Below are 13,254 nucleotides of genomic sequence, written 5' to 3'. Positions count from 1 at the left end.
TCCCTTTCCACTATGTCTGAGTCAGATGAATCATTGTCACTGTCAGAATAACTGTCAGTATCAGAGCTGGTTGAAGAATCACTTATGTTCTGTTGGTGGTAGAAGTGGGATCTAATAGCTTCTATCTTGTCAGCTTTTATCATTCCTGGTGCTATGGGAATGTTGTGTTTTGCTAAATATTTACAAGGTTCTTTCACTTTTAGTTTGACAATAGCTCCACTCCTTACCAAGTTATGAGAATGAGGAGTACGCTATTGAGAGTGACAAAATGGACAAGCGCAGTAGATGGTTGTAGAGACTAGACAAATTCATGTTGATGAGGGGTTATTTTAAATATTGACCTGTTTTTTCATATATTTTAAAATTTCATATATTGCACTGTTTTATTTTTTGGATAGGAGAAAGTTTCACCCAATAGTACTACACAATGAGCTCTGCATCTCTAGACATTTTAGATGAGCCTAATTTGCAAAGACTATTAGTCCGTGTGGTTATTAGCCCCATGAAGGGTCTCAACAACAATCTTATTGGTAACTATGTATTTGTATTAGTATCAAACCTGTTGATCCACCACCACCAACCAAATATCAGTGACAGCCTGACAGGCTATTTATACTCATTTCACATTTATCAAAATGTGCCTTCAGATGCAAAGATTGATGTCCTTTGCTCAAAACTTTCAGTAATCAATCAGGTACAAATGGATAACAAATAATTAAGGGATGGTGCAAATTTAACTTCTAAACGATTAAACTATTTAATTTTTACAAAAATTATTTATATTTATACATTTCTTATTTACCGGTTTACATTCATTTTGCAAATATAAATTGTAAGAAATGTCACAAGTACTTTCTGCCTGAAATCATAAAGGATTTTATATACATGTTTTCTGGAAGAGTTTTATGTATCATTGTTATTTATTTATTTATCTATTTATTTAAATGTAGTTCAAGATAGTTCAAAACGTTTATTTAAAAGATTAAAATTCACTTCAGGACAGTTCAACCGATGCCGAGTATGATAAATAGTGCAATGCTTTGAAATTGTCCATAGACTATAATTGTCATACTCATTTTGCAGTGATTTTGGGCTATCTATATTGTGCAGTCTCTTTCTGTGCTCATTTTACAGTTGGTTTAATAGTTGTGATCAACAATTGGCGAGATAAGCAACTCAACACACACTTAAGTTATTAAAAAGACATTGGTTATCTCAAAATGAGTTTTCGTCATTATTATATGTGAAAAATATTTTTAGGTTCCCCCCCCCAAAAAAAAACCCACCAAAAATGTTCAAGTCCCCCCCTCCACCGTCCTCCAAGTGTTCAAGTCCCCCCTCAATTCCTCCAACCCCCCCCTGCCCATTATTTGTGAATGCAGCCTAATACATGTAGTTTTTTATACCCCGCCTCATCTCATCTCTATAGTAATTTCACTCTCTTATTTTCATAAACGGAACACTTTAGTCTCAATTCCTGATGTGTGACAATACTGATGACGTGTACTAGAGAAACTCCAAAAACTTGTTGAAAATTAAAATAACAAATGTTTGCCCCAAACGTTTCCTGTTAAATTAATTTGATTGTCACGGAGCCATACTATAACTATCAGTAAGCATATAGTTTAGTATGACTATGAAAATGACACGTCATGAAATAATATGTTCCATTTCACAGTAAGAACAAAGAATCATGTCGCCCCCCTCACCCCTGTATCACGTCAGGGAATCATTCATTACATTGTAGTATGCAATATATCACCAAGGAGACTAGTCATGAATGTTGCAAGTCATGAACATGACGTCACGAAAGTTGTGATGAATTGACATACTAATCATGGAATGTATCACGCTTGCTATATATAGTTACTTTCCTCCGGTAAGATGCTTATTAACAGTCGTCGTGTTCATGAAGATTTGGAAATCGTTTTTGCCCATATATATACGTGGAAATAAGCATTTCTCAATTCGAAGAATAAAGTGTTAAGTTTACATACGTAAGAGCGAGCTCTAAATAACACAACCACAACTAATTAGTTCACTGTACTCAAACCTGGGTTAGGCCTAAACAATAAAATTGTGAGGTTCCGATTACACTCAATTTTAGAAAAGGTGGGGTAGGTAGATTTTTTATTTTAATTTTATTACATATTTTTTCATGTGTGAATGTCTAGCTAGTTCAGGTAGTTATGTACTACGTTTTCCATTGTTTTACAGATTGGAAGAAAGGTTTTGTATTGTCTTTTTAAGTTGGCGAGAGTTCACAATTTTCGTGATTTTATTTTTTTTCTCGAATACGTAAAAAACTAGTTGGGGTGAAAAACTAGTTGGGTTTCGGGTAACCGGAACCAAACATTTTTTTATAGACCACAAAGAAGGATAGTTCTCTTGAATGAGACATTTGCCGAAAGAAGGCGTTAGCCTATTTACTTGTCAAAGTTAGTGTTGTCGGGCTCGATCATTGTCAATTCGTGTAATATTGGCCGTTGTGGATTTGGAATGAGCAAAAGAAACGAAGCTGTAAATGCAAAGCCCCAGCTGGTAATGATGGCTATCGTCATTCCCACGCCGACATGGAAATTCATATTATAACGTTTCTTGGATAGGGTGAGGAACAGAACAATAGTAGTAGCAACTAGTATACCTGTGAAAAGAAATAACAAGACTTAGTCTGTATTAGTATTATTAAGACAATATCACAATGCACATTTACAACGAAAGCTGATCATTTATTTTCAAATTGTTGGAACATTAATTAACTCGTACAACTTCACTCAAGCTGCAACTGGACGGTTTTTTTAGACTGTTTTGTTAGATATTATCATAAACCCTCCACACCTTGGTACTGAATCGCCCGTGCATGTGAATAAATGCATTTGTGAAGCTGTATACATAGTATAATGCAATGAATCCAATCAAATTGAATTTTGGGTCCGCAAATGCCCGAATGCAGTCACATTTCCAACGTGTTACTGTACCTACTTTTGTATACAACCGATCTCTAATCTACATCTCATGTACAATCATATCTAGCTTTTAGTATTTTAACAATTTTCAGTGAATAAATTGTTGATTTGTATGATCGGCAAAATAATACTCAAGTTACAGCTCATATCAAATGGTATATCTAGATTTTCTGACGCATGTTTGTTGCGTTATCGATTTTTTCCTCCTTTATTCTATGGTGTATCTAGGAATATTTTCGAGCTATTCGAATATTTCTTATTATTATATCACGCTATTAAAAGTATACACAGCGCCCTCAGTGATTGATCTCGTATGTGCCGAACCATGTTTATAATTTTAAACACCTTATAATGCGGGATGAATCGAATATTGAAAACAATAGAGGTTTAGTCGTTGCCTTCAGGATTTATGGCTACACATAGTAATTACCACAATGTAGTAGCTAGACTATAAGAGAAACGTTGGCATGCACATGATGCAATATAAAGACAATATAATGGACGTATGAGGTACGACTTTCACTATTAGACTAAACACACTTACACATATGGGTATTAATGCTGACACTCCAACTGATTTTATATGCTATTTAACACATATAAAGATTTATAATATACCTAGTGATAGTGCTGTGCCACGATTCGCTAGAATCAGTCACGTGATAGGAAAATAGAATGACTACTTCCCTAGGGAAATAGTTCCATCAACTTTTACATGGTCACGTGACCACCGCGCGTTCACAGCAGGTCAAAATGGCGGCTTCTGACGATGTCGTCTGCCACCGAGAGTTCACAGCATGAGGTATATTATAAAACACATATTGCCCGGCCTATATTCGGGCTATAGCACCCGTTCATTACACCCTCGTGACTGTGAGTTACCACAATCACATGCTATTTCCCTCGGCCTTTGGCCTCGGGAAATAGCTCGTGATTCTGGTAACTCACATTACTCGGCCTTTGGCCTCGGGAAATAGCACGTGATTCTGGTAACTTACAGTCCCTCGGGTGTAATAAACGGGCGCTATAGCCCTCATGGCCAGGCAATATGTGTTCAATATTTTACAATATAACAATTTTGTAGGGGAATAAAAAAGTTTGACCTACCACTTATCAATAATATTACACCGGCAACTCGCATCATAGTTGCATTATTACCAGTACGTGTTTTATAGTATCCTAAACTGGCACATATTAAGGTTGATAGCGAACCAATGATAGCAGTTATCATCATTGCACGACATACCCAGATGTAGGCTGTAAATAATCAAGATAGTATAGTGTGTTATATCATTAGTACTGCAAAGCCATGGCACAACAATGTTCGACCACTGAACTGTGCTTAAACTACCTACTAACAGCAAGTTTCTTAAATTGTTGCTGCTGCTACAGTAGGTAGTTGTAGCACAACTTGAGACAGGCTAAGAGATACAGTTCGTCGAACATTCTTGTAAGATGTACCTCCTTTAGATATTCACTATGAGAAGACATTCTACTATGTAAACAAAATGAATTATTTGTCTGTTTCTAGTACATCCCAACTGTACACGGTACCATTATTATATGTATGAATTTTTATTTTGCATTTGAAGTTGTAAAATGTATGTCATGTCTTTGAATAAAAGACTAAAGCAACATCGATTCTGCTGTATTTTATACACCGTTTCGTTTACTACTGTTGCGACGACTAGAGTCGGATGGGCTGAGTCCCAATCTTTCATATTTTCCCAGATTCGTAATCACAAGTCTATTTCTCACCTATGCACTAATTTGTTCCCATAATTCCGAAATACGATATTTTGGATCGAAACATCATCTCTATTCTACTTCCTGTTCTGCGTTTTATACATCTAGGCCTACTAATACATTTCTAGTTGTGAAAAATAAGGAAACTTTCCATAACGTCGGAAACTAGGTCAGTTGTACTATATACAATGTCTTATGTTTGGGGTGAATAGGTCCGGGTTTTCCCCCAAAATGACTAATGTTTCCTTATTTAGATCAAGGAATGGACACTTCTTACGAAGTACAACGCTTGATATTTAATTCCACACATGATATAACTTGATGACTTTATTTCTATTTTCCACCCGTAATATAATTAATGTTGCAGACAAATTGACGAAAAGCTACATTGTGAGCACAGAATCAAAACATTTTGTATAGAGCAAGGGGACTGAATAATGAAGGAACGAAAGGGTTGCTTTACTATGGGTTAGCATAGACTAAATCGCCAGCTGCAGTGCACATACTGCATAAAACTTACCTGGTATATTGTGAGTAAACACGAAATCAGGACAAACTTTGTGTGTACTGTTTTGAAAACAGCCATGCCATAGTCCCATCCACCCTTTAGTCGTCTTGTCAAAGTCGAACATAATCCATGTATCGAGACCCGTTGCTATGGGCAATCCTATGACCACAAACACAGTAAGCAGAAGTGCTATTTTGTAGGAACACACTCTGGTTGAACTCACGTATGTCTGTAAGAAAGGTTGATTTTCCATCCTGTACGCCTTCAGCAAGATACAGGTTATTATATACTGCAGTTAGATGTCGCTATTATTCGTAATTATACTACAAGAACTAGAATGAAACAGTTGTTGTCCTAACAACATACTCTACGTCATCACACAACGACCTGTGTTATATGTCATATGAACCCTAGCTCGTGTGTTCGTTATTTCTCTTTTCTTTGTTTTGTACTTTATGCCTATCCGCCATTAAAGGTTCATTCGTACGTAATTGGTTTGTCATTATTGCCGTGGTGGCAGCGCTTAGAATCCACGACCGCCTACAAATCTTCAACAAAAAGAAGAACTAGACAACCTAATCACCCGTACAACTCATCTGAACACTTGGATTGGACCCTAGGCTCGAATATCAGCTAAGTAATTTTCACAGTCATTACTGCCCACAGTGCACACGTGTCATCATGGCCAGCCAACGTGCACCAAAACAGTGGCAACTGACAAAAAGGGAAACTATTATTTTCTTTGAAAACTGGAGACAGAATCTTGTCTATATCTTGTCATTGGATACCAACTTTGCACCTTTTCTAGAAAACGATTTCAAATGGGAACAAAAATCAGCTACAAATCCATACAGAGGATTGAGCAATGATGAGGCCACCATCCCTGAAGCATCTAGAAAAACTGCCGCTCAGAAAAACACCCAACTCGACTTGATGCTTGGGCAAATTGCTAATTACTGCTTTGTCATATCCAGGAATTCGATCATTAAGCAATCTACATCCCTCAATAACATCTGGCAGAAGATCAGGCTACACTATGGCTTCCAGTCAACCGGATCACATTTCCTTGACCTCAGTAAGATGAGATTGCAAACAGAGGAAAGCCAAGAGGACCTATATCAACGCATAATGGCCTTCTTTGAGGATAACTTATTAACCACAGAGTGTGGGATTACACATCATGGTAACACTGTATCTGCAGATGAAGACCACACCCCGACACTAGAAAATACAATTGTACTGCAATGGCTACAATTAGTTCACCCTGGCTTACCACAACTAGTGAAACAGAGGTATGGCTCAGAGTTACATAACAAGACTCTAGCAACCCTGAAACCTGAGATCTCACTAGCCCTGCCATCATTGTTGGATGAACTGTGCAGCATTGAAGATACAAAAATATTATGCACATAATCCTCCCAATAACCTTATCGGAGACAACAACCTGCTAGCACCCAAAGATACATGTATCGTCGGTCACCACAAAAGCCTAGTATGCGCAACAAGTCTTGTATACTGTGTAAGATGGCAGGTAGACCCACCTTTAATACACATACATTATGGGAATGCAAATTCATTCCAGCAAGTGACAGGTACGCAGCTAGCAACTCTCGCCTCATAACATCTGATGAGTTCGTAGAAGACGATGACCCGCTTGACAATGATGGAGACTACGACACCCCACCAGATGATATACCAACAGCTTTATTGGACCAAGCCTCCGCACTACGAGTGAGTGTAGTCCAGTCACTATTCCTCAATGCTTACTACCTCAACCACCCAGTTAGGCTGATATTAGATACAGGGGCCACCACCAATATGATGAGAACATCCTATGCGAACCTTATTGGCGTACCAGTAACACCAGCATCACAAATTGCACACCAAGCTGATGGAGTAACACCACTTGATGTTGTAGGGGAAGTCCACTGCCAATTGTCAAGGGGACCTCACTCATTTCAACTAGATGCACTCATTGTCAATCAGCTGGATGTAGACATACTTGCTGGTAATCCTTTCTTAGTTGCAAATGACATCGCCACTCGCCCAGCAAAACGACAAATTGTAATCAATGGCTCGGAGGTCATCCACTATGGCCCTCAACCTAACCGCACAGCCGCAGTGAGACGAACGCAAGCCAACCTCATCAGGTGTCCAGAACACTTAACGCAACTACCAGGTGACTTCATCCAACTCACAACACCTGATACATGTGAACCAGACTCAATTCTAGCACTGGAGCCAAGATACGACAGTAAGATCAACCTGGACACCAAGCTAGAAAAAGCATGGCCTCAACCTCAAGAAATACAGTCCATCGGCCACACTCTCAGAGTTATGAACACCACAAATGAGCCAATGGTACTGAAACGCCATGACCACCTGTGTCAAGTATGACAAATTTCACTGGTCAGTAAGGATCCTGTCAAACAGGCACCAGACATCATCCATACACCCACTCCATGCAAACCATACTCATTAGACATATCATTAGATGCAGATAACCAACTCCCTGGGGACATATTGAACGCCTTCAAATCACTACACAGCCAATTTGATGATGTCTTCAACCCTGTTGTATCCAAGTACAATGGCGCAAGTGGCAATGTAGAAGCGGTAGTCAACATGGGCCCTGTTCTACCACCTCAACGAAAAGGCAGACTACCTTACTACAACCATGATACCCTTATTGACCTGCAAGCAAAATTTGACCAACTCGAAAACTCTGGTGTGTTTGCAAAACCAGAAGAGGTCAACACAGTAGTGGAATATCTTAACCTTTCCTTCCTTGTCAAAAAACCCAGTGGGGGTAGCCGGTTAGTAACCTCATTTGGAGAGGTAGCCCAATACAGCAAACCCCAACCTTCCTTGATGCCAAACGTCGACAACATTCTACGTGACATTGCAAGATGGAAGTTTGTTATAACTACAGACCTAAATCAAGCCTACTACCAAATCCCTTTATCAACCAAATCAATGAAATACTGCAGCGTAGTCACGCCATTCAAGGGTATACGTGTATACACACGCTCAGCAATGGGGATGCCAGGCTCCGAAACATGTCTTGAAGAGCTCATGTGCAGAGTACTCGGTGATCTCATTCAGGAAGGGTGCGCGACAAAGATAGCTGATGACCTGTACATTGGTGGCAACACTCCTGAGGAAGTACTCCACAACTGGCAGTGCACACTCACCACACTGACCAACAACAACCTCCGTCTCTCAGCAAGGAAGACAAAAATATGTCCTAAGTCAGCAACAATCTTGGGATGGACATGGTCAAGTGGTACACTCACAGCAAGCCCACACAGAATAACTGCACTTTCATCAATCTCTCCTCCCACTACTGTCAAAGCATTGCGGTCATACATAGGAGCCTACAAAGTTCTCAGCAGAGTTCTAAGAGGTTATGCAGACTTCATGGACCCACTAGACCAGGCTGTCGCTCGCAGACAGTCTCGTGAGAATATAAATTGGACTGGAGACCTAGCACAAGCATTTAAACGTGCCCAGTGTGCTCTCAAAGACAACAAATCTATTACCATCCCATGCCCAGCAGACCAACTATGGACAGTCACAGATGGCAGTGTGAAGAAGAGTGGTATAGCTGCTACATTATACTGTCATAGAGGTGAAAATATCCTGCTGTCCAGCTTCTTCAACACCAAACTAAAAAAACATTAAGTCACTTGGCTTCCATGTGAAATTGAAGCACTCTGTATTGGTGCAGCAGTCAAACTTTTCTCACCATATATCATTCAATCTAACCACACCACACAGCTACTTACAGACAGCCGCCCCTGCGTACAAGCTTACGATAAATTGTGTCAAGGAGAATTCTCAACAAGTTCCAGAGTCACCACCTTCCTTTTGCTCGTCAGCCGCTTCCTTATCGAAGTGCAACACATCACAGGTGTCACTAATGTACCAACAGACTTTGCAAGCAGGAACCCCATCCAGTGCCTGGACAACAGCTGCCAAGTTTGCAAATTCATAGAAGAAATAGAAGAATCCATAGTCAGATCAATAACTGTAGCGGATGTCATTGACGGCATATCTAAAATGCCATTCACCAATCGAGCTGCATGGCTAGCCACACAAATGGAATGCCCTGACCTAAGACGCTCGCATGCACACCTAACACAGGGGACAAGACCTTCAAAAAAACTTGTGAAGATACCAGATGTCAAAAGGTACTTACGATCAGTTACTGTTGCTAATGATGGTCTTCTCATAGTCAGAGACAATCAACCATTCCAACCTGCCAGAGAACGCATAGTAATACCGAGAATGGTCATCGATGGACTCCTCACAGCCATCCACCTTGGATTCAACCACCCATCTAAATACCAAATGAAACGTTTGTTCAACAGATATTTCTTTGCTCTTGACCTGGAGAAAACCACTGACGCAACCAGCTCAACTTGTCACCACTGCTCATCCCTGAAGAATATACCTACACTCCTACATCCACAATCTTCATCTACACCACCAAAACAATTTGGTAGATCTTATGCCGCTGACATTATGCACCGCTATTGCCAATACATATTTGTGTTGCACGAAACTGTGTCTTCATATACAAAGACCATGATCATCGAAAATGAGCAACACACTGAGATCCGCAATGCCATCACCATACTGTGTGCAGAAGACTGAGCACTCGGAGATAGCACACTCACTATTTGCATTGACTCCGGACCAGGTCTCATCGCACTCACGAAGGACCCTACCCTAAAAAAGCTTGGTATATTGAACTTGAAATTGGCAACGTCAAAAACATCAATAAGAATCCTGTAGCCGAAAACGCCATCAAGGAACTTGGACTTGAATGCCTAAACATCAATCCAGAAGGTGGCCCACTCACTCCAACCACCCTTGCTCTCGCAACTGCTAACCTCAATTCCAGAATTAGGGGAGGAGGCCTATCTGCACGTGAAATTTGGACTCAAAGGGACCAAATAACTGGCAAACAATTACCAGTAGATGACAGACACCTCATAACCCAACAACACTTCAAACGCATACACAACCATGCCTCAAGTTCAAAATCTAAAGCACACGATGCCTCTGAGACAAAGCCATACCCTATCCAGATTGGAGACCTAGTCTGCCTATACGGAGACAGGGATAAAACTTGTGCAGAGATAGATATTTGGTGACCAACATCTCTGATGACCGTTGCAAAATCCGTAAATTCACGAAATCACAATTACGCTCAAAGGAATACGACGTCCACATCATGGATTGTTACCATGTCAAACCCACTACACAATATCAAACACCTGGACCAATTAGAGGTATACACGATAACGAAGAATTTGACCCTAACCACAATACTACTGCAGCCCATGACACTCCTACAATAAACTACCCTCATCCTCATAACACCGAAGCACCTCCGCCACCACCACCTACATTATTAACCACGCCACCAGAACAGGATCAAGAAACACCACTACCATTACCTGTTACAACCAACACGGAGCCAATTGAAACAACTCCAGACAACAACAGTAATCAATCAACTATCACATCACACCGTCGTTCGACTAGACCTAAAAAACCACCACAATGGCAGACATCAGGAGAATGGATCCTACAATGAATATACACTCATGCCATAATAATGCCTCTTAAAGGGTGCGAGCCTAGTGCCGCCCAGCCTTACAGGTACTTAGCAAAACGTTCCAGCCCTACTTAGTGCCAAACTTATTATGAACATTATATATTGACGTTCAGTTGCGACTTGCATGTGAAACAATTGTTAACTTTATTTATTATTGGTTTATGTACATGTGACTATATATATGCATGTGTCACAATTAGTTGAAATCCTACCAGTACCTAAACGTCTACGAACGAATAGATAGTACATTTGAATATTAAATATCCTCAAAAGAGAGAGGAAGAAGAAGAGGCGATCACGCCATCACACTACGACCTATGTTATAAGTCATATGAACCCTAGTTCGTGTGATCGTTATTTCTCTTTCCTTTGTTTTGTACTTTATGCCTATCCGCCATTACGGTTCATTCGTACGTAATTGGTTTGTCATTATTGCCGCTGAACATTTCGACTCTTAGTCTCTGGCATACCCTCTGACATGTTCGCAAGTCGTGTGCATGTGCGACAGTGATCATCACCTTTACTTCCTTTACTTGATCACAAATCAGTTCTTTGCCGTGTCATAGTTTATGTGTATGAAACGATCTCGGCAAGATTAACTTTGAATACTGGTTCATTGTCTGAACTGCACAACTACGTGTTCCAATTATAGTAATGATGTAGCTCTGTACGGATGAGTGAAGTTATATACATATTACTTACAATAACTTATTGTATCCATCACTCACTCACTCACTCACTCACTCACTCACTCACTCACTCACCAACCCACCCACTCACCCACTGACTCACTCACTCACTCACTCACTCACTCACCCAGCACTCATGCAATAGCCATGATTCGGACTCGAACATCGCATTTTAATACATGTAGTTTTTTATACCCCGCCTCATCTCGTCTCCATAGTAATTTCACTCTCTTATTTTCGTAAACGGAACACTTTAGTCTCAATTCCTGATGTGTGACAATACTGATGACGTATACTAGAGAAACTCCAAAAACTTCTTGAAAAATAACAAATGTTTGTCCCAAATGAAAGTTTCTTGTGAAATTAATTTAATTGTCACGGAGCCGTACTATAACTGTCAATAAACATATAAATACATAGTTTAGTATGAATATGAAAATGACACATCATGAAATAATATGTTCCATTTCACAGTAAGAACAAAGAATCATGTCGCCCCCCTGTATCACGTCAGGGAACCACTCATTACATTGTAGTCTGCAGTATATCACCAAGGAGACTAGTCATGAATGTTGCAAATCATGAACATAACGTCACGAAAGTTGTGATGAATTGACATACTAATCATGGAATGTATCACGCTTGCTATATATAGTTACTTTCCTCCGGTAAGATGCTTATTAACAGTCGTCGTGTTCATGAAGATTTGGAAAAACGTTTTTGCCCATATATATATATATATGTTTTATCATGTCAAATTATTAAGTTTGTTCTCGCACTTTCATTTTTGATCGGATCCGGTTGAAATTGAAGTGGATTTTTAAAAAAAAATCACATTTGAAATATGAATATTACAGACGCATTTCAGTGACCTTTGACCTCTTCTTATTCCGTGTCTATGTATTTTGTTTACGATTACCGAGTCTTGTATTCAGAATCAATAGAAAAAAGTTTCAATTAAATATATATATATATATATATATATATATATATATATATATATATATATATATATATATATATATATATATATATATATCATCATCATCATCATCATCATCATCATAAAAATTTATATAGCGCCAAATTCCAAAAAGTCAAATTGTTCAAAGGCGCTAGATGGTGTTCAATTTACACAGAATGCTCGCATAAACATGTGATGTTTCAGTCGTTTTTTGAAGATTTCCAGGCTTGCGGACTGGCGTATATCCTGTGGTAGGTCATTCCAAAGCTTTGGAGCACAGATTATATATATATATATATATATATATATATATATATATATATATATATATATATATATATATATATATATATATATAATATGTGTGTGTGTGTGTGTGTGTGTGTGTGTGTGTGTGTGTGTGTGTGTTGAAATAAGCATTTCTCAATTCGAAGAATAACGTGTTAAGTTTGCATAAGAGCAAGCTCTAAATAACACAACCACAATTAGTTCACTGTACTCAAACCTGGGTTAGGCCTAAATAAAAAAAATATGGGTTCCGATTACACTCAATTTTAGGGTAGGTAGATTTTTTATTTTAATTTTATTACATATTTTTTCATGTGTGAATGTCTAGTTCAGGTAGTTATGTATTACCTTTTCCGTTGTTTTACAGATTGGAAGAAAAGTTTTGTATTGTCTTTTTTTAAAGTTAATGTCAATTTCCGCATGCACTTTTTCTGGCAAGAGTTCACAATTTTCGCGATTTTATT

At 39.0% G+C, this 13,254-nt stretch overlaps 1 protein-coding gene across 1 annotated transcript; it reads right to left on the bottom strand.

Moving 5' to 3' along the window:
• Positions 1-1,417: 1,417 nt before the first annotated feature.
• LOC144432937 (claudin-18-like) lies at positions 1,418-5,590 on the bottom strand. The gene is made up of 3 exons (XM_078121247.1): positions 5,233-5,590; positions 4,074-4,223; positions 1,418-2,644 (listed from the first exon to the last, which is right to left on the bottom strand). Exons 1-3 carry the CDS (start codon positions 5,471-5,473, stop codon positions 2,427-2,429), a joined length of 609 nt encoding a protein of 202 aa, XP_077977373.1. The 5' UTR covers positions 5,474-5,590; the 3' UTR covers positions 1,418-2,426.
• Between the last annotated feature and the right edge of the window lie 7,664 nt (positions 5,591-13,254).

Source organism: Glandiceps talaboti, chromosome 3 (genome assembly GCF_964340395.1).
Source record: "Glandiceps talaboti chromosome 3, keGlaTala1.1, whole genome shotgun sequence".
In the NCBI taxonomy this organism is placed as follows: Eukaryota; Metazoa; Hemichordata; class Enteropneusta; family Spengelidae; genus Glandiceps; species Glandiceps talaboti.
Note: the sequence above shows the minus strand (reverse complement) of the source record. Positions and strands in the feature narration are given on the sequence as shown.